Source organism: Barbus barbus (genome assembly GCF_936440315.1).
Source record: "Barbus barbus genome assembly, chromosome: 12".
Taxonomy (NCBI): domain Eukaryota; kingdom Metazoa; phylum Chordata; class Actinopteri; order Cypriniformes; family Cyprinidae; genus Barbus; species Barbus barbus.
Window position 1 is genome coordinate 23080280 of NC_136740.1, and position 23653 is coordinate 23103932.

The following is a 23653-nucleotide window of genomic DNA, read 5'->3' on the forward strand; positions in this document are numbered from 1 at the left end:
ACATTTGGTGAATGGATAATAACTGTTAGATACTCATATGACATGGAATTATGCAATGAATTCTGAAAAAACATTCAGAGAGATTTTTTACTGAAGGAGAGAAGAGAGAGTTACAGGGGGTTTGAGAAAATCATGTAAACACTTGATATTTTGGTCATAACTTGTTTTATGACCTTTGTGTTTAATACAGCTTCCAATCTTCTTAGAATAGGTTCATACAACTTTTGAATTGTCTCCAGAGGAATGTCGCCAACGTCTCCCAGATGTTGGAGGAGAAAACTCTCTCTTCTCTGCAAAACTGCCCACAGTATTTGATCATATTCAAGTAAGGGGATTTGAGAAGACAAGGGCAGATCTTGAAGTTCATCTTGGAGCCCAATCTGTCCAGGTTTTATGATCATGACCATCACTTTTGCATTTTAGCATTGGTGTCAGTAAGTTCTATGTGGCCGGTTCTTGTGGAAATTGAAACTTCAAAGAGAATATTGATGTTTGCTGTCACTTTTGCTGCAGTATTTTTGTTTTGTTTGGATACAAACTTTCTTAGTGTTTGACGGTCCTATGATTCACATTCAGGGTTTTGCTCGCTTTTCTTTTTCATGAAGTTGTCATGCTTTGGTATGCAGCCTTAATCGTAAAGACTGTTGTTTCAAAATTTCTGATGTGTTTGCAGCTCAAGCATATTAAATTAGTAAATAATTTCCGAATAGTACAGCTTTAGCTCGGCACCACAGCTGTATCTCCTGCACCTGCAGTGCATGGAAGGTGCTCACTGCATAAAGGTTTCTCTTAGGGTGGCTACAATTAAATTCTTTTTTTTAAAACGCTGTCATTCAAATGTACCAGTAGGCTATATTTCAACAGTGAAGGACATTTTAAAGAGGAATTTAAGCTTTTAAACTGGTCCAGTAGGGTCACAGTGGGCCATTCACCCACTCTGTCCCTTTTCCATTCTCTCTTTATCTTCCCGGTAAGTACATTGTTTGTCATGCTAATGAAAGGGTCTTTAGGCAGATCTTTGCATGGTGGAGTAGGGGGTGGGGGCCACATGAAGGTGTAGAAGGGCAAAAAGAGGGCTGTGGTTTCTGCAGTGCAAGGTTCAAACCATGGCTTTGGAAAGGGGTCCAGAGGTGAAGGGGGGGGGGGGGGGGGGGTGAACATCTTTCACATGTTCATATTTGTGTGTGCATTGTAACATATGAACGTATATATATTTGCAAAAAGTCTCAAAAATCAAGTTTTTTCATTGTGCATTCCAATTAATCTCAATCAAACTGCAGTTGGTTCATTTTGATAGGTAAAAAATAACTAAAAAATACTAGCTAACTAACACAATAAAAACATGATAACATGTTTTTATTTATTTTTTATTTGAATTTAAAATCATGAATGTTTAAGATCATGAAACGGGTAAAATGAACCCCTAATCTGGAAAAAAAAGAGATATAATGTATTTGCAGAAAATTACCAGTACTTTTCCCATTAAGTTTATTCACATTTCCTTCAGCTATAAAACACAACAAAACACATTGCAATGCCTTAATTCAAAATACAGGTAAAACAGCTGCAGAAAATCAATATAGAAACTTAACCTGGTACATTTCTGCACATTTTTACAAACTTTTCTTAAAGTACCTGCGGCAAGATATTTTTCATACTATATCAAATATGCCACTTATATTTTTTGATTACTTTTTTTATATAAGGGTATCAGACATGTAAAATACTTCATAAAATAAAAGTTATGCATTTTGATTATTTAGTTGTGTAATTACTGACAAATCACATAACCAAATCTCCAAATTACACAATTATACAATGCTTCTGTATTTTTGTACTCTGCACAATGACCATAAAGTTGCATCTAATCTAATCTAAAAAAAAAACACCAGTTAAAGTTACTCCTGCTAATATTCTACTAACTTAAGTGAGTCAAATACCCTGTGTGGACACAGCTTTAAATGCAATCCTGATAAGAAATCTCAGAAAGATAAAACACCTGAGATTCACAATAATCCTTTGTTTCCATTCTCACCCTAACAATTAGGATCTGCTTAATCCTCAATCACATTTTACAAAGAAATGAAGTGATCCTGTAAATTATATGACTCAGGGGACAGCAACAGTTAAAAATGTACAACAACGATACAATTTTCAGATGGATGACAAAAGCTTTTGGTGCAGCTCTTCTTGACCTTGAAATTTTGCCCACATTGTTTAAATTTGCAAAACTCATTCCCATTGTGACATTGTTTAATATTGGTTTGCATTACCTCACTTATAATATCTAATGTCATGCTACATTGCACTAGAACTGTGGCTGACTGGAGACAATTATTTCAGAGAAATTACATAGTATGCTGACTAACTGGTTTCTCGTTCTGTTGCGCATTATGATCTCTAATAAACAAAGTTAAATTGTATTATTTATGATCTGTCAACCCCATCCTGTTGCTTCCCATCTGAACTCTACAAGGCAGGACAGACTTGGGCAGAAATGCTTCAAACAATGAACAGATGAGACTGCCCAGGCTTCTTCTCAATGCATCATTCTGTCACTAAGTCTATTCTTAAGTTGGCTGATACCACGTTCCTCACAGAAACACACTTATGAAAGACTGAAGGTCTATGTGGGTGCATTCTGGGGATTCTTGTTATTGTGATTTCATTAAGGGGCCACTGATGACCCTGACCATGCAGAGATGCTGACCCTTGGGTTCTGCAGGACAATAGACAGGCTTCTCAAGACTGATTCTATTGAACCTGAGCCTCGCCGAGCATATCAAACTAAAGTTTTAATCCCAGTGTCCAAAATGGGTAATGGAACAAACTGCTACATGTCAAATTGAACTGTTTTGTTTAGATAGCCTACAATTTTATAAATTTTTTTAGGAGGCATGAGAACAAATTTGCATTGAAATATATCTTGTTTTCAGCTCAGTTTCAACTACTAATCACATGAAACATGAGTGATTCTTTGGGTGTGGAACATTATCCACAAAAACACGTGAAACGGAAACATGTAAAAGAGCATGATTCATCAGTTTATTAAAGATTTCTTATATCACACTTTCTTCTCTTGACAATGAAAATAGTTAAACCAGGCTTCTCACTCAGTCTAATTTCCATTTCTATTTTGATTTGATCATATTAGAGCTCTATTGTGTCCTGTTTACTCCGTGGTTGGATGTCCCTCACAGTTCAGCCTCTATTCAGCGTTCAAATTCAACAAAGCCATTAGAAAATATTGCCTAGAATGTGTTCAAGTTTGTGTACGCCCACAGAGACATAAATATTCTGTGTGTGTTCACATCTTTAGTTCACAGTGCTTTTTTTGTGAACAGCATAGGGTTATTTTGTTTATAGTATCCATAATGAAATACTGTTTGCATTTACATAACCACAAAACTGTCCTCAATAAAGCAAATGTGCACTATTTTCTGCTTTATCACACCTCATTCATTCTTCATTTTCCACTCATAAAGAAGATTTTTAGTGAGTCTTTTTGTTTTACATTAGCACCATGCTGAAACAGTGCAAGTGAAGAGCATGAGGTCACTGAATAGAGGGATTTGTGAATGCATTAGCAGATTTGTGGTTCATTTCATTTTAATATTTACATCTAAAGCTTTGCAGGATGAGTGAGTTTCAGAATGAGGTCTGTTCAAACTTTAATTATTGGCAATAGTATCATGCATAGATTTAGAGATGATGCTTTCCATATAACTAGAACAGGATTGTGTGCCATTTAACATTAAATTGAGAATTCTGTTTAAATTCCAATTCAGTTCCAGAAGCTGAATGGAGATTAATTTTGAATGTGAGGAAGTAGAATTAAAGTTCTTTTAAATTCACAAGACTAATTTAAGTCAAGACAAACTATGAATGTTGGATACACCTGTTTGAAAGTTTTAAAAATTGACATTTAAAACTTTAAGGCCCATAGATAGATAGATAGTTTATTGGGGTTTCTGTCTCCAAGTTTCTAACTGCCCCAAACCACTCTGTCCAGTTGCAGTGACAGGTGGCTCTTGGGGGATTTGTGTTAATACAGGCCAACAGCTGCACAAAGGAGCCCCACTGGTCTTTTCGGGGGACGGGATGTCCCCTCTCAAGTGTGCCATTTGCACCCCCCGATTTCACTCCTACACCAACCCCCCTCTTCCCTATAGCGTCCACTCTTATCCTCTCTTGAGCAGATGCCAGCTGCACTCTACAGGTGGCAAGCAGCTTCATAATTCAAAAGATTTTAGCAAACCACCTTTTTTCCGTAATCATTGTTTTGCCCCTCAGGATATATTAGGTCATGCTGAACTAAACATTAAACAGTTGGTTTGAACAAGAAACTGATTTCTTCTGCAATATGATTTTGACATTATGTTATGAAATGTTCTCTAATCTACACCATGATAACAAAAACTTGAATAAAAATATAATGTATTACAAACATAAGGTTTCTTTACTGTATCCTTTTGAAACAGTAAGTTTGGACTGGATTTTGAGGGTGTAAATGATTATTTGCTACTTGCTGTTGTAGGTATATTAGAGGGACATTCTCATGTTAGGGAGCATTTTATTGGATAAAATAAGCCAGTGCAGGATGAGTCATCAATATTTTTGGTCTGTTGCCAGGAAGAGAAAGCGTATATATAAAAAATAAGTAAGTAAAAGTTAATGTTTTTCAACATATAGCATATGCATGATCTCTGTGCTAACACATATGGACAAAAAGCACAAAACTCACATTTTGATTTCATGGGTGGTTAAATTTTTTACACATTTATGCAAATAATTTGCAAGGGGGAAATGTGATATGGACTCAAAACAGAGAAAAAAAACATAATTTTGAATAGTCGTTATGGCATGTTTCTAAAATGAAATTTTTAAGACGCAAGCAGACGGAACCTTCTAATGTAAAACAGGTTGGACAGGTAAAATAGGTGACATTATTTAAAAGATGTGAGCTTTAAAAGATAAAACAAGACAAAGTAGATATGTTTTAACTATTTCTGACTACTTTTGTAGTTTCTAAACAGTATTAACAAAACCATCGCCGTTAATTGGTGATTCCTTTAATTCTAGATGCACCCCTATGTAAAGTGTGGTACATTCCACACCGGAGGCCGAGTTGGGACGGTCGTCGGCTCACAATGAGCCGCATGCCATCACCTTCAGAGCGGCAGAGGGAGCACACAGACACCGTGTCCGCTCCGTTTCACAAAGTTTATTCAATCTCACCGCTCAATCAGGCCGGGACAAATCTACCGTTTTATGATTGGACTCTAATCACGGGCTCTTCATGCATCAGTCGTATCCATAATATTTTCCCAAGACCCTTCAGTTGATTGTTTTAGGGGATTGTTGTGGGCTGAGCAGGAACAGGGATCGGTTTCGTGTGCCTGTGGAAATCCGGAGCGATCGAAGAAAGTTTCTCCCTGTCTCACGAAAGGAATGAATACATTTTAGAGAGGAAATCCCGCATGATTTAGATGGAATTCAACCATCTTGACACACAGCCGGGGATAAATCAGTTCACACCCTCAGAACCACGTAAGTCGGCGTTTATATTTACTTAATAAATCAGTATTTTCCCTCGTGATTTATGATCTGTGTAGAGAAGCCTTTACCTTCCACCAACAATATCCGTTTAATATAAATACTAGTAGCTATCGTGGGAACGGTATAGAAACTGTTATTTAAGGTAACGTTAGCGTTGTGCAGTTACACACCCTGAAGCTAGTTTAATATATTTGAAATTATAATAAATTCAATATAATAATGCTAGGGCTTCTGCTGTTCTAGAGTGGTATTTATTTTGCATTAAATAAATACATCTTCATTAATTCATTTAATACGTTATGTAACTTTGTATTTTTTATCTGTGTTTATTTCAAAATAGACAAATACGTATTTATATAGATTTTTTTGAGTATTATGTCAAACTATCCCGGTTATTCTCCCGGGAATTTCACAATCCATTCAGGCTCAGTGGACAACGAATGCTATATAGGCTGTGTCGTATTCATAATGTTTCACAGTACTAGTTATTAGTTACTAGTTGTTAGCGATGATCTGTCTGCTAGCATGATGTTTGTTGTTATTATCTGTGGATGTCATGGATTATTGTGACGTGCACTGTGACATCACTCTTGCAGTCTATAACAATAGAATACAAAATGATTAAAGACTAATTTCAATTGATCCCTATGATTCATTCATCATCAAACACTTCTGGTCGCATGCACGTGATTTCTAATGAATCTGTTGACTCTATCATCTTGGCAGTGACTCCATAGTCACCCAGTAAATAGAAGCATATGATCTACAAAGTGATTTGGATGATACATTCCCTGGAAACAGCTAGTCTGTGCAGAAAGCCATTGAATTAGGATACACCCTGCAATTATGCATGTCCTGATAAGCATGAATATACAGTAACAAGACAGTTGATCTATTTGATTCTATTTTAAGTGGTGATTGTCTACTAAAAGTCATTCTGAAATAATTGGACTTTGTCATTCATTTGTTGCAGATGTCTCATTTCTTGTCCCAGTGACTGGTCTCTGTATGAGGATCATGCCTATGAGTAAATATCCTTGAGACTTTGTTAAAACACTTAAAGACTATACAGTTTAGTCACTTGCAAAACTTTCAAATTGAAAATTTTGTCCTAAAATGGACTTGAGTTTCTTTCTCAGAACCTGAACAAGATGCTACTTTTGTGTTTTGAGTCCTTTACATTGAGGACTTCATTCACTGTCGACTGTTACTCATTAACTTTCTTTTTATTTTTCATAGAAGGGCTCGGTTTGTGCTGATTAATCTCCTTTCGTTTTATGCCAAATACAAAACAAGACACATTGCATGCTAGCACACACTTAGGAGCCCATTATTCAGTTGTTTGAGAGAAAACAAAGTAAATTTAAGTTCTCAATGTTAATAGCTTGCTCTGAATGGGAGCTGAGGTGTTTTCAGTCTGACGAGGTCTGCTCTGTTGAGTTCTGCCCAGTCAGGATTTTTGAAGAGCGTCTTCTAATCTCTCTTTTCTTTAGATCTGCATTCAGGCACGAGTGCTGCTCGGTTCCCCCCGCCTTTCGTTTTACACCCCCAGCCGTCTGCACTGTTTTGCTGTGTTTCATTATATTCTCCCTTTGCTAACCTGAGAAGCGGTCTCTAGTGTGCTTGAATCATTAAGATTCATTGCATTCAATAAAACGGCTTCACTGAACACTAATAAATCGCCACTTTAATGACCCACTTTTTCACTTTATTTGGTTTGTTTATAGATTGAAATGTTATTAATAAGAACTGAAATGAGTGGTTGACTGGTGTCTAATCACAATAATGTTGATGTATGAAATAATACCAAGTACTGACTGTGAATGAAATGTATTTAAATAGCTAAATGCTTATTTTACATATATTTACTCAAGATTTGGTAAGACAAATTTTGGACCAAATGTTGTCTAATTAATGTGCCTATCATTATTTCAGGACAATTTACTATTTTGAAAGTCAATAAAGTGCAAAGAGCACTGTTTTCAGCAATGTTTTGTTATTTATTAAAGCAGTGTTGACTTTTTTTATTCACGATAATCCAAGCACCATGATGTTCAGGTTTCAACAGAACATTAAACAAGTCAAGGTCTGTGTGTTCTTGTTGCGGAGAATGTGCCAGTTTTTATTTTGATCAATAAATGTTGGTTGCTGTTAATAAATGGATATCCATTTATAATAGTATATTTGTCAAAATATGTCATTCAGCAGTTCTGGGTAATTCAATCTGCTTAATAGCATTTTATATAAACAAGTCTATGTTAATAAAATATCAAAAATCTAAATGACATTTTGAGTTATACCTTCAAGAAAAGAAAAATCATAGAATTAATTTGTTCAGGCTATTGCACAGAAAAGCTTTGTATTTGGGAGCATGATCCATTATATATTTTTTCATTATGCATCATTTTAAGTGAAATAGTGTTGCTAGAAAACCGTTTTAATCATTGTGTGCATGTCTCTGTTGAGTCTAAAGAGTTTGTCAGACTGATAGGGGCCAGTTTCTGTTGTGTAACATGTAGCAACCCCCAACACACATTCTTAAACACACACCCTTCTCTGTCATGCCTGTGAAACAATATCATTCAGTTTCAAAACCCTGAAACAACAGGCGCTTATGTAATGTGCAGCAAATGACCCCATTTTTGGGATGACAACAAATGACATTGTAACAGAATGAAGAAACCAAAACTTTGGAAAATATACTGTACACTAAATTAAGATAACATGGTATCCCATTAGGCAATTGGCACATTATTTAGTTCCTTATTTGAAGTAGTGTGAAATTTTACCTTTGCTTTATTCAGATGTTTTTAAATGAGATTCAGATGTGTTTAATTGGCATGTAACAATCAAATAATCCAATTTTATAAATCCCAACCACAAGCTTCAATACTCACACACACAGTTATGCACCAGTGATAACCGTAGCACATTCAGCCTGAGGAATAGATGCGGTTCTCTACTGCATCAAATCTGGCCTAAAAATGTGTCTCTGGAGTAATTAATCCTCTCGGAAGAATTGAATCTTGCAAGGAAATCTGAAGGAAAAGGATTTTGGTGGCCACCTACTGTACTCCAGATTCTTTCTAAATATAGATTTTGTTTTATTCTTTCTTTGTTCGTAATAGGAAGGCTTGAAAATCCAATTTGCATGATCTCAAAAATATTGCACGTCACTTATGGTTTACAGTATGTATTCATCCATTTTTCTTCCCGCTATGCATAAAACAATTTGCATTGAATAAAGAATCTGGTAAATCCTCTGCGTAGCTGTGGCAATCTTTTGCCACTGCATAACAAATATGCTGCAGTTTCCAGTTTACAATGGTTGGGAAAAGTGATTATCGTTCACCCCACGACTTGTGGGGAAGTCATGGCCTAATGGTTAGAGAGTCGGACTCGTAACCCAAAGGTCACGGACTCGAGTCTTGGTACTGGCAGGAATTGTCGGTGGGGGGAGTGAATGTACAGCGCTCTCTCCACCCTCAATACCACGACTGAGGTGCCCTTGAGCAAGGCACCGAACCCCCAACTGCTCCCCGGGCACCGCAGTAAAAATGTCTGCCCACTGCTCCGGGTGTGTGTGTGTGTGTTCACTGCTGTGTGTGTGTGCACTTAGGATGGGATAAATTCAGAGCACTAATTCCGAGTATGGGTTACCATGTCACGTCACTTTCACTTTCAAAAATGAACTTTCTGTCGTAATATTTTCACCTTAATGTCATTTCAAACCTGTGGAGATGCTAAAAATTTCAATTCTCATGAAACCTTTGCTTCCTCTCACAAAAGTATTGTTCCTGCAGAAACTTGCATTGACTCACAAAGCATTCTGCATTCCCAAGCAAAAGTTCCCATCAGAAACTTAATATGTTTTCATATAACACACATTTGTTTAATATATTTCATTATCTCATATTATTTCCATCTCAAAAGTTTTGCAAAGGAATACAAAATTCCTTGTGGGAGTGCAAGTTTTTTTTTTTTACACAAAGCGTAAGAGAACACAAATCCTACCCCTTAGGGGCTTCACAGACCTTTATGGCTTTTTATCTTCTGCAAAACATAAAAGAATGTTTGAAGAATGTTTGATTTTTTTTGTCCACAATGTAAGTCACTGGGGTCAAAAACAATATTCAACCACACAGAGTTTATTAGGGATGTAACAATTAACCATGAGCCGGTTGAAGATCGACTCCTATATGTGATGATTCAAATCGGTTGAGATGCTAAACTAATCGCGATTCAGTTAGAGGTAGAAGTTTATATGAATGAATGTCTGAGGGGAACTTACTGTCTTTGGAATAGTTTAGATGTTTTTTTTTCTTTTCATCTTGCCTCTGTATATTGCATATTAAAGTTCATAACGTTAAGTGCAGCGCTGCTTTGTTTACAGCGGAAAACCAAGGAAAATCTTAAAGCGCCACCTGCTGGCAGAGCATGAATCTGCTTCTCATTCAGCTCGTCTTCTGTTTCATTTCATGCAGATATTTTTTATGTATACAGTAGTTTCATAAAACTGAAGTCAGACCATTCACACCGAGTCTGTTACACAGCTACTTATGTAACCAAAATATTGTTACATATGTGTTGCAGACTTTATACAACGTAATTATAAATGTAAGTACACAGATATAAGCTACTTAAAATAAAGTTTATCAAGTTTGTACTTAAGTAGCTGTGTAACAGACTCGGCCTGTTACATATGTGTAACAGTAGCTGCCTATTACATCTATATAATTACAAACTGTAATTACAGGCCGTTCCATAACTTAGTTACATGGTAAGTACATTTCGTTTCATGTAAGTACAACTGCTACTACTAAGTACTTAACTAGGTAATTACTCTGTATTATGACACGTTAAAATAAAGTGTTACCAAAACTGCATGTATGCAGCATCTTTGTTTGGATCATGATTAAAATGCAGTGGTTGCCTCTAATTTGAAATGGAAAGAGCACAGACAAAGCCTTATTTTGTTTATATGAAGATATTTATTTTATTTGTCACTTGTTTATTTGATTTGGAGCTTGTTTTAAAATTTCAATTTAGTTTTGTTATTTAGCCTACATTTATATTATATTTACATTTTGTTATATAGCAGAGGCTTTTATCCAAAGCGATTTACAAATGAGGTGAATAGAAGTAGTCAAAACCAACAAAAGAGCAATATGTAAGTGCTATATTAGTATATTATTATAGTGTTATATTTCAATTTCAAAAAGAAACGTGCTGCATTTTGTCCAAGCAGTAATAAAAGGACACATTTAATTTCTAATTTGTCTTAACTTTTTGTAAAAAAAAATCATGAATCCAATCGAATCGTGAACTCAAAATCGTGAAGGTTAAGTCGAATCGTGAGTTGAGTGAATCGTTACATCCCTATTATTCACTGAAAAGCTTGATGTCCATTCTATTTATCTCTGTGCTTTCATAAGAAAATAATTATTTGTGTTTATCAGAAGATTAATTAGATGATTATTAGAATAACAGAAGTGAATAATAGCTTAATTAATTAATTTGTTTATTTTTGATGAATTATAAACTTCAGATAATTTGATATCAGATGTCAGATATTTTGATGTTGGTCTTTTAATATGGACAGACATTCAGCTATCTTAGAACGGAGACAACATTCATATTTGTCATTTACAGCAAGCGCTGTGTTTTCTGGTGTGGCCACTGAGTGCTAGGAATGCTAAGCATTCCTCACTGAATGTGTGTCTTTTGTTCAGCTGAGGAGCAAGAGAGAGATGAAGGAAGAGAGAGCGGACGGGGAAGGAACGGTGTGATCCAGAGCTCATGCTTGTCATTTTTAAAACAACATGATGGACGGATCTGTTATTTGCTGTTGGAAGGCCACATGTAAAGTGTCACTATTATAGGGCTGTATACCTTGGAGAACCTGGCGATACGATACATACCTCGATACACAGGTCACGATTCGATACGTACCTCGATACAGAGCTGTCTCGATACGATTTGATACAATGTGACACGATTCGATACGATTCAATAAAAATACATGGGCCAGAGCCAATTAGTTAATGCTGAACACATTTACTCAACAAACAGAACTCTGCATTTTTCTTCAATTTAATGAAGACAAAAGTGCATTATAACAGTGCATTTTGCTTAAATATTTGCAACTTTAAGTGCTCTGATTAATTGTACACAAATTGTATTAATCTGGAAATTACCACAAGTCAACATTTAACTTTCCAAGGGTACAGTCTGAGCTCACACAAGCACAAAATCTTCTTCTTATTATTCTTAACTTCTTATTAAATCTTCTTATAATTCTTTTTTGTGACACCATGTACTGCCATAACATATTTCACTATGAAATCACTTAAATGCTACATCTTGCTTTAACATTTTCCATGAGTTTTTTTGAAACTCGCGGGCGCCGCTGCGCCCCCTAATGGCTGGGCGGAGTATCGATACTAAGGGCTAGAATATCGATACTGTATCTTTTTTTATTATATCGGTATGTATCTAAGAATCGATATTTTGAGCACACCCCTACACTATTATGTCACTATTGAGTGCACTGAAATGGGTTTCTCGAAAAACCACATTTGTCTCTGTAGCAGCAAAAAAATTATCTTATGTTAGCCAATCAGAAAAGTTTGGGGCGGGAGAGATCGCTTAGAGTAGCTTTAAGGTGGGAAAAGCTTTATTGTTGATTATGCAAGGAATTCTGGAAAATGGAGAATGTGAGAAACTAGGAATTCTATCCTTGCTGAAAAATTCTATTTTAAAGCTAGTTTGCTGGTTTTACATGTAGGTTGTTTTGAGCTGGTCTCCCAGTCTGACCAACATAAAAGTGCCGAAAGCCCTTAGAAAACTGGCTTACAGACCACCTAAAACCAGAAAAGTAGCTTAGGCTGGTTAAAAATATTTTTTAAGGCTTTTAATCCAGCTTATCTATTAATGAATTGAACTTTACGTGCTCCTGATTTTAACGAGCTCTTCTGAGTGCTCTAAAGCACTTGTGTGTATTAGTTGGTGCTTCACTACACACTTCATTAGTCTCAGATGTTAAGATGCATAAGATGAAGCAGATCACGTGTTCAGTGTTTACAGTCTTCACTGTTTTCACAGCCCTTTATGAATGTTTCTTCACAGCTCTTTATGAATGTTTTGGTTGTGGATGTTAGCATATTAGTGACATCATCAACCAAAACATTAGTTTAGTGAGTTGTTTTGCTGTCTAAGCATCTTTTAAGAAAACATCCTGTCTAAAAATGGACCCTCATGAGTGACTGATTTGAGGCAGCAACTCTATGCGCCATATACAGTATTTGCAAATTGATTTCAATAGAGTTTGACCAAAGTTTAAGGCAAGTGTGTTCACTCAACAAAAGCCATATTTATAGCTAGCGAGCTTTTTTCCTATGTAGGTAAAAGATATAAAAGTATAGGTCCTCTACTTTGGGAAAGACTGAGATGGTGATGTACGTCTGAGTGAAACAGATTATCAAAAAAGAAATAAAAGTAGGGTGGGAACATGGTTCTATTAGATGTTGTTGATTGGATGGAGGCAGATCTTAATGTAAGCTTGCAGTCGATTGTAAGAAAGAGACAAAATGATTGGAGAAGTCCAGTATATATAGCCAAAGAGAAGTTTGTTGTTTTCACCTCAAGATTGAGCTATGATATTTTGATTCAGAGTTACAATGTCAAAAACGAAACCGATGTAGAATTGTCCACTAAAATCAATAACATGCATTTCATTTTCAGTTTTCATTTCATGCTGACTTTAGACTCACTCCGAAGAATCTTTAAGTGTCTTTTAAATACCTAAGCCACATTCTTTGTCATATCATCTCACAGGAAGCCTTGGAATTCAATGAGGGCATTTCCTCTCTGTCACTCCTTTGCCTGGTTTACTCTCCCTATGTGGGAATTTCATGTTTTGATATCTGGATGAGTCCTAGTTTTAGTCCATAACAGCTGTACTGCACTTTGAGCCTTGCTGTGTGCTGTCAAAGGCTGTATTTACAGTCTGGTTCTTCTGAGAGGACTTAAGGTGTGAAGAGCATATCATGGAGAAGTCTGAATGCAGTGACGGTCAGCTGATCTGTGCTGTAATGTCAGAGCCCGTCTGACGCAAATAAATGCCAGTGATCTGAGTTTCAATGAAGCGTTTTTGTTTTTTTCCTCACATGCAGGATTCATATTGTAATTTCTGTAAGCTGATAATTATTTTCATGTTATAGTCAATATTAAGTTTTTACAATTTTGTCCAAAAAAAAGTGAAATAAATTACAAAAAAAAAATCTAATTTAATGCAATGAGTTAAAATTAGGCATCACAATATTATAATGTGCAGCATGACCTAGTATCATTTTAGAGGTTTACTGTTTGTTTTTTAAATAAAATGTAAAAAGTGGTAGATGACAGCAAAGTGAATTTTAAATGTAAAATTGAGGGAAATAAGCATTTATAACTAAATCTAATTCAATATCAGCCGATTTCTATCCATTGACCGACAGCAATAAATTGAAAGATTTAATATGTATCAAATAACCGATATGCTACTAAACTTTCTTAAAAACTTTTGTAGAAGAAAATGGGACATGAATGAGTTTAGCAGAACACGAGTTTAGTCTTGAATTGATGTTTAGGTCTTCACTGGTTGAAATGCTGGTGTGGTTTGAAAAGTATTGACGAAGCACAAAGCAAAAACGTCAATATGTTATAAAGATGATGTGATTCACACAAAAGATGCATTCAACCTCAAATCTTAAAGTGGTGGAATTAGTAGAAACCACTAATGGAGATGTCAAGCTTTTATGATGACGCCGACTTAACCTCAGATCGATATTTGATTGTTGGTATATTTTGTTTCAGCCATCAAATCAGACTGCTTACATTAGCTAGATTCAGATGCTAAAAGCAATCGATTCAAACCATATGACCATTTTGTTGGCCAAAACCATAATAGTCTCCACATGTTGAGGTTGAATATTGACTATTTAAATGATTTGATCAAATTTCTAAATGTTTGTCTAAGGCCTCGTGTTTTTAATTCCCCATGTGATAGTTTAGCTCTCAGTTTGCAGATCTTTGCAGGTTGGTGTGTATGTGGATCCCATTATTAGGCTTTTGCTGTTGGGATGGTCACTGGGTTGTTGGGTGGCGCTGGAAATCCAAACACGAGTTTAGTCTTGAATTGATGTTTAGGTCTTCACTGGTTTAAAATGAACTGGTTCTCAAGGTTGTAGGGACGGTTTTTTTTTTTTTTATTGAAAGAAGTTAATACTTTTATTCAACAAAAATACATTAAACTAACTGATCAAACGATAGTTTATGAGGTAGGTTAATTTTGTGCTGAAATTGGTTGCTCTCATATGAGAAATGGCTTTGAATGCTTAAACTGCACTAGTCACCAAGGATGACAGCTTACATCATGACAGAGCAGGAAGTTATGAATGGCATCCTTTGCTGCATGTTAGCCGTGGCCTTCATCCGTGTGAAGCACATATGGCCACATATGAATGCCACATATGGCCTTGTCACTTCCTCTGAGGATCGCTCTTAAGAGGAAAACATACAGGGGTATTGTGGTTAGAGACCCAAGGGACGTTCTGTTGAGTTCAAACCACACGCAGTCATCTGATCTCATTGTGTCTGTGGTTGTGAAGACAGGATACTGTTATTTAGCAAAGAAAGTTGTCTCTAAATGGTAAATATCAATATATTAACAGAGTTAAGTTGTTTATGGATGTCAAGCAACGGTAAAACTTGTCACATTGATATAGAATTGAATTGGTGTTTGGTTCAACAGATGTGCACATATCAGCTATTTTTCAGAGGCTTCAATCTGAATCCACGCTCAGAACTATTGTATTGTTAGTTTTACTACTAAGTGTTTTGTTTTTAACTTTTGGTTTGCATCCCTTCAATTTCCAATTTAGAAAAATATAAAAATGAGATGAGAAATGCTCTACTTTTCTTGTCTAATGTATTTGATTCACTAGATTGTCCAAAAAAAGACATTACCACATGGTTATTCATTATTTATTATATAAACCACCACTTGTATAATAATTTGTGTTGCAGTACTATGAAGTTTCTCAAACAGTGATATTATTTAGCATTTCTGTTATGTTACAGGGAATTTATATATACACATTATATGCATGTAAATATGTGTATGTAATAATTATACATATATAAAATTTGTTTTAAGAATATACACATGCCCATACACACATACATATAGTTTAAAATGATGTAGTATTTATATTTAAAAAGTATATATAAAGTATGTATGTTAGCTCCCTGTAACATAACAGAAATGTGTGAAGCTAAAAAAAAGAATAACCATGTAATCCCGAGCTATAACTCACCCGTATCTTTCTTTTCCTCTCTCAGACACTCCTACATACACAAACACACACACACACAGACACAGAAACGAAGAAAATCCTAAGTGCATTCGTCGAGCATGCAGTGATCTATTCGTTCACTGTCATGTGCACTTGTTGGCACCTCAAGCTTGAATCTGAGGGGCTTTTGTAAATTTGTTTTGACGCATCACATTTTAGCAAGTCAGTCAGAACTTTGAAGTGCCATTACAGTTCACAGTCTCTCCCTCGGTCTCTTTGGCTCTGTCCCAGCAGCTGGTGTTTACGCACTGGCTTCCAGTGAGTCTGCTCCTCTCCCTCACACTTCCCCCAGAAGAGGCGCCCTGCCTGCTTACATCATCCATCCGGGGTGAGGAGCGAGGGGCCGGGGGGTTGAGGATGAGGTAATTCATTAGGCCTCAAATGAGATGCAGATCCATTCTGAGTCGGCCTCCCAGTTCTTCTGTTCTCCCCCCAACCCCCCACTCACCTCTTCCGATCTTTGATTTGACGGTTACTGCTTGCTTCCACTTCCGGCTCCCTGTTTGTCTCATTTCCATATTTGAAAAAGAGCATTGCTCAAGCTCTATACCCTTCAGGATCAATGCGCCCTTTTTGTTGAGACTGCTCTGCGCTCTTCATTTAACCGGTTTTCTGTATGGCATGTTTTCCTTGAAAAAGAGCAACAGAGCTGCTTAAAGGAGAAATTCAGTTTTTTTATTTATTTACTTGTGTTCATTTTTAAAAGATAAACACTGTTTTCTATTGTAATGTACTGTATTATAGTCCTATGTATGGTATATGATTCATAACATATACCATATTCATTGCTATCATACTTTTTTTTTTTTTTTTTCATGTCTCTATACTGTTGAAAATGGCAGATTTTTGTCTTAACAAAATCTGCCATCTGTGGATCTGTGATCCACCAACATTTCAACACCTGAAAATATTTGGCTAAAAATTAATTCTCTTTTGGCTGAAACTGCTAAATAGAAAAGTTTTGACACATGCACTGTTTTACACATTCATTCATTATATTTAACCTGTTGTCTTTATTTTGTGTATGTTTGAACTGAAGAAATCTGTCACGAAAACAGGCACTGTTTTAAAAATGTTTAATTCAATAACAAAATGTAGTAAAAACAATTATATCATTAAAAACGGTTAATATAAAAATGGCCTTATGCAATATAAATGCATTTATACAGCTTAGATGTATTTATTAAATCAATCTGATTAATTAGTTGATTATTAAATACACTTTACCTCTATGTTGGTGACTGGATGCTTTGCTTCTAATATTTCTTTCTTTATATGTGTCAGTTGCCTGCTTGATTGACAGCATGGTGCTCTGCTATATAGTATCAGTCTATTTTCAGATATGATAATGAGTACCAAGGAAATGCATAATGCAACAGAAATCAGCAGTCACATTACAGAATTTTCCCTAATAGCTGTACTCTTAGTTACTACTACTTTAAAACTCAACATTTTATGCAAGCAACCCAGATCTTTTCCCAATGTCTTTATTATCATTTCATGTCTGGTGGTAATGGTATTTTTAGCTCACCGTGAATAATGCAATGCATGGCAGCATTTACTTGGTTTGCCCCTGGACAGCGTGCAATGCCAGTGCAGAGAGGAAAAGGGATTCAGGGTGGATCAGAACGAGTAAATCTCACCTTAAGCACATCTGGAAAGCAGACCCTGAGCTGAAAAATCTCCAAAAATTAGTCACTGTAAAACTCTCAAAACCTCATTCATTCAATGCCATACGGTCCAATCTCATTCTTCTGATGTTTTTTGTTTGTCAGGAAAACTCTTCCGCCTCAGAGCAGCTGAATAGACATGTTGAGGTGCAGAAAACACAGCCTCTGAGTAAATACAGGATGTTTTCATAATTATTAGACAAGCTGATTTCTACTTTAGAGTGTAGTATGTATAGACTCGAGCAAGATGTTGAAAATCCATGATATATTTGTGATGTTTATATTTTGTATAACAACAAAATCACATCTTTTTAAGTTTTTAAGTTATGTCTCTGATTTTAACCTCAGTAGTTGGGCTAGTTGGTAAGTTTAAATAATTTCTGTGAATCAAATCAAAGTCTGTGTCATTGTATTGATTCAGAGCTTTGATTCATTGATTCAACTGTTTTGTTTACTTCCTGCAAGTTGCTGTCATATTTGTCATGAATGTTTTAGTCTTAAAGAACAGTAATGGACTCCTGCATTTGCTACGCTTTGTTATATTGGTGCATAATAAAAATGATTGTGATGATTCCTTGTGTTTGTTTGCCTTAATCATTTCTATATTTTTTTTTTACTGTGCTTGAGTTTTTGCTTAAATATATAAAATCTAATTGGCACCAATAATAAAAATAAACAATTATTTAATATCATCAAAAAGGTTGAAAAATATTGCATTATTCTTTTTGAAGCAATATTGGCACACCTTACTCGGACATCTGTCTGTCTTTCTGTGTGTTTATACATAGACACTTTGAGTCTGTAATGTTGGCCAACATCAAATCGGACTCTAACCCAGGTCACGCTCTTATCAGTGAAAACAGGTGATCTGTTGAACCTCCTCCTTGTGTGTGTGTGGACTGTCTCGACATGACATCATGGCTTTAAGATCTCAGAAATCCAGAATTCGTTTTCTTGCTCATTTTCTTGGGTGAAATTTTTGATTTCGAGTTTTAGTTTATTAAAACATCCAGGTAAGCTACACGCTTATCAGTAGGCGTGGAAATCTTCAGCTCCTCACATTTCTCTTTAGTTGGATTTTGATTCAGGAAGTAATGAGCTATTGCGGGTTAAGATGACTTCAATTCTATGTTAAGATTCAAAATAAATATTATTCAAGCACTTAGTATTAATTGTTTATTCAATATTTATTACAGGGCATGAAACTTTTGGCATTTGCGTGGTCATCTAATGTCTATGAGTTGGCAGGCGCTGGCATGTTTTCCACTTGCAGAAAGTAAATGGTTTAGTATAGAGTGTGTGATCAACAGTAAGAAATAAATCAATGTTCTTGAGGGAAGTGGAAGTTGGCAAGATCACCATTATTTTCTTGTCAACATCAGAGCAATCCTTCAAACTACCAATAATCAATTGATTGGAGGGCAGTTGGGGTTCATATTGAGCTGCCTGGGGTGTGACTTTAACACATTTAATCTTTGCTGTACCGAGACATTCTGTTATGGATCATGTGTGCTAATCGAAAACAAATCGATCTTGATTTAATCTCTGCGGAATGTAACTGTGAACGACTCTTCTGTGTAATCACACATCTAGTGGACAAATACACTTGAGTGTTTGCTGTAGCTTTGGAATGAAGTTCGACTGGTTTTCATCTCTTGGTTGACGTTTGTCACTTATTTCGTCTTCTATCTTAGATCCCCCAGCTGTTCCAGAGACCAATCCCAGTGATCCCAGCTCCGAGGAAGTCAACACCCCTTCAAAAACAGAATCAGGCCTTGAAGCCAGAACACTTACAAAGATGGACACCGCAAGGAAATCAACTAGCCCGAAACAGCCAGACGTCATTCCAAAGTCCCCTGTGACACCCACTCCGAGGTTGAGTGGTAGCCCTCAACACAAGAAAGGTGGGTACCTTGAAGACCGTTTAATATTTGTTTTTTGTATTGATACTTTTCATTATGATCAGGAAATTTCCTTTTTTGTTTTGGCCTCTTAATTACCCTTTTACCCCAAAACCGAAGATCAGAATTAAAGTAGTTAATAGTTGGGTTTACATGGTTTCTAGTTGGTCGAAGCTGATCTTTTATGGTCATTTTGTTGATTATTAGGTTGATCAGCACAGCACTACTAGCAAATGGTGCCAAAATTGGTTTGATAGACCATCTTGGTCAAGCTAGTTTGGGTTGGTAGTAGGGCTGCACAATTAATCAAATTTCTAATCGCGATTACGATTATGGATGCCACGATTACATAATCGCTCAAAGAAAAAATGCCCACTTGCATTATTCTGTGTGCTTAAGAGGTGTTTGCAGCGCGGGGTTTAACAAACTCAAACACACTGGATAAAAGACATTTTGTCTAACTTATAGTCGTTGTCACTCTGTTGTGCATGATGTTAAACGCCAAACGTGTCAAAAGCGGAAAAAAATAGCGGTACTCGTTTGAACTGCCGCACTGATCTTTTATCCGCCTCAAATAAAACAGCGCAATGCGAGCTTAGAGCGTACATGCGTTTATTTCAGTGACTACAGTGGCTACTTTTTTACCATGATAATGAGGTGCATGTATAAAAGATGAGGCTGTTACAGTTTTCACAATGGTACTGTCAAATATACATCTATTGTTCTAAAGCAATAAATGTTCAGGAAGAGTGTTTTCAGCCTTTTTTTAAATATATTTTATATAAAAAATATGGAATGCTGCTTCAAACAATCTCAAGGGAATAATCAACAATTATGATTTTTGTCATAATCGTGCAGCCCTAGTTGGTAGACCATCTTGAGGTGCTTAAGGTGATTGAAAACAAAACTTGTTGACCTGCTTGATCTTCATAACCTGGTATGGCCTTTTTTTCCAACATAACATTGATAGTACTAAACCATTCAAAACCATTCATCCCTTCTATGAGAAGCATTTAGGAAGTCTCTTGAGAAAGGAGCCAGTCATTGAGGGTTTACCCCTGACCAAAGTCTTGAAAGCTAACAGAGGCATTTGTTTATTGACCCACAAAGAATTTCAACAGTCATGCCTTTGTAAATGCTCCCAGAATTAAGTTATTTCGGCTGTGTTACGTTAATGTAGAAACAGATCCGTTCAGTGAGGAGAATGTTGGTGCTAATGCTGATTTGTGGAGGCTGGCGACAGGCAGTTCCTAATCGCCTCTGGTCATCTGCTGAGGTGAAGCAATGAAACCTGACTGGGCATCACATTTCACAGTGCTGTGCCAATTGGAGGGATTTAACCCTCCTTCTTGGTTCAGTCACGTTCATAGTATAAAGCCTTCACTTGTACGATGTAGATACATGTTAATGGGAGAGTTGTTTGGGTTTGAGAAAGGAAGTGGCTTTTCTTTGCCTATTTCATTGTTGTCTCTTTATACAAATGATGTTGTGGTTGTAGAGCATTTGGCAGTTGTTCATTTTGTGGGAAAAGCTGGTACAGCTGTGTTTGACTAGCTATTTATACTTTGTTACTATGCTTGATACTGTGAATGCAGTTGACATTTAGCGTTATGATGTTTTGATCTGGTTCCTTTTAATGATCCATTCATTCCTACTGATTCGTACAGCATTTGTGAATCACTCAACTGTAAAGGCAGAGTTTGAGAGGATAACCAATGTTTGATGAGTTGACATGCAGGAATCACTTTACCATAAAGTAACCAAAATTAACCATAAATTAATGATTTAACTAAGCATTTATTTTAATGGAGACGTGAACACACTACGTGCCGGGACTTCTGGGAACAGTTTTGTCTCAAGCAAATTCAAGTTTTTTTGTTTGTTTTTTATTTTTGAATTATGTGGATTGTTTTATTTATTATTCATGCATTATTAATATGCATTTTCTGTAAACATTAATGCATTTTTAATTAATCTAAATGCATTAAAATACTTTGAACTTGAAAATACAGTTAACTATTTAAAAAAAGAAAAATATAAATTTTTTGCATTTCTTAATTATTTCAATTTCTTCATTTACAGGTGACATTAATAATTGTAGTGTTTTGTAGTATTACCAGTATTAGCCAATTAATAGTTCATTTTTATTTTCTGATTTTACCTTTAATTGACAATGCATATTTTTGGTTATGTTTAGTTATGCTGTATGTCATCATTCAACCTCAGATGGTTTTATGTTATTAAACTGCTTTACTACTGGTGGTGCACAGTTCAGCTCATCTCATCATAAAGTATATTACTGCTGTCAAGCAGCTGAACATCTTATAAAACTGAACACTGTGTTCCACAGAATATTGTCCTCCATTGATTCTGGGCTGCTGCCGCCTCACTGCCTCACTCATATATTAGTTATGCGAAAGATCATAAGGAGACCTGAAGGAAGGGAAGAGCTGAAGTTCAGACATTGACTCATACCCCTTGCTGTTTCAAAGCTGAATCATGTCTCTTTTTTCTCACCTCGTGCAGTTCACCTTTATTCTGGTTGTCTAGAAAATCCATCTTACATTCACATAGTAAAAGTTTGGTCAAAATTATTCTAAAGTATATGCAAAATAACAATTTACAAGTACAATAGGAAGCATTATACTTTGCTTCCTCCCATTTATGATTAGTTTTAAATTTATAGAAAGCTTACAAATCCTTCTCACACCCCTTGTATTTAGTAAATTAGAGTCATAACTGCACCTTGAGATAATAATGTTCAAAATTATTAAGTAATTAAGGTGATGAATCAGTACATAAGTAATTTTTCTCTTGCTTTCTGCTTATACATTTGTATTGTTGTTGTTATTATTAATTACTGTTTAACTTTTACTTGTAATTGTTGTTTGGGCTTTGATTTTGATAGATGTTATGTCATTTAAAATTGATAGCTCTAATTGGTCAATATCAATCAGTCCTTTCTGTTCATGCAGATTATGTGTTTTAGCGCTTCAGGAGATGCTAAGGTCAGTGATTATGCATCTCTCTGCTGCCTCAGACCCTCTGGAAACCCTTTCTGGGTCAGTCTGCTGCTTTTTCTGTCTCTGCCCAGTGACTCATCAATGAGAACACGGGCTGCTTGTCAGGGCCCACAAGACTCCAGCTTCAGCTTCCTGTGCTCTATAAATACTAAATCAAAGTGGAGCACAGGTCATGGAGAGGAACACCGCTGGAGTCTTATGATCATTATTAATGAGTTTGAGTCATCAGATAAAAGTCGTACTAGACTTTGTGGGTGATAAGATGCCAAATCAAAGACTTCATGGGGCCAATTCATTTAATTCAATTCTTTATTGTCATTGTCAGAATAGTTAACAACGAAATATATTGCATTGGGGTGCAGTTTAAAGCGTTGAACTCTGAGTGAACTGGTTTGAATGTGTAATTAAAATAAAGCATGTTTCTTTGCTGTGTACTGCACAGCCCTGCACTGCACATGCTGTGAGAGGCATAACAATAGGAAACGATGACTGTGTAGTCATCTTAATGTGTTGTGTAATGAATCAAATGCACAGCGATCAGAACATGCACAATGAAGCTGATTTCAGCTAGGCCTGAATGGTAAATGTTGTTGGGTGCTGCTGCTTAGTAAATTATGTTATGGCATTTTTTTTTTGCAAGTGATTATAATGTTTTATTAATTACTAGTTAATTTAGCTCTAATTATTTGTGGTTTCTAGGTTGTTGAAGCATTTGAGCAAGTTCCAATGGTATTAATACAATAAAATGAATGAACCTGTCTTTCAGTGCAGGAAAAGGTTCACTCCGAATGGATGTTAATTGTGTGGCGCTGAGTTGATTGTATCTGTACACCTCAGGGCTTTCTGCTGTCAGTCGGAGCGTGTGAATATTGCCAGTCTCTGCTGCTGCCAGCTTCCAGTGCTTTATACTGCTGCAGATGTGAGCGCAGCCTCTACCACACAATAACCGCTCTCATTCCCGGCACCCTTCTGTCTGACTGTCTCTTTATCGCTGTCCAGGAGAGCTTTAGTGGGTAAACAGTGTGGCAACTGAGGAAGCAACAGTGTGGCAATTTCGGAATGTTTCACCAAAACGAAACATTTTATTCTGCCTCTTTTTTTCT

The 23653-nt window shown here is 36.1% G+C and overlaps 1 protein-coding gene across 7 annotated transcripts in view; it reads left to right on the forward strand.

The window, feature by feature from the left end:
• The first annotated feature begins 5125 nt into the window (after positions 1 to 5125).
• LOC306878272 (ensconsin-like) overlaps positions 5126 to 23653 on the forward strand; it is a 40179-nt gene continuing 21651 nt past the window's right edge. For 2 of the 7 annotated variants that reach the window (XM_079430517.1, XM_079430516.1), the window contains exons 1-2: positions 5153 to 5550; positions 19321 to 19530. In XM_079430517.1, coding sequence (XP_079286643.1) covers positions 5490 to 5550; positions 19321 to 19530 — 271 coding nt within the window. In that variant the 5' untranslated portion in view covers positions 5153 to 5489. Of the gene's footprint in view, positions 5551 to 19320; positions 19531 to 23653 lie in introns of all 7 variants that reach the window. The other 5 variants (XM_079430514.1, XM_079430515.1, XM_079430519.1 and 2 more) reach the window with 4 other exon arrangements.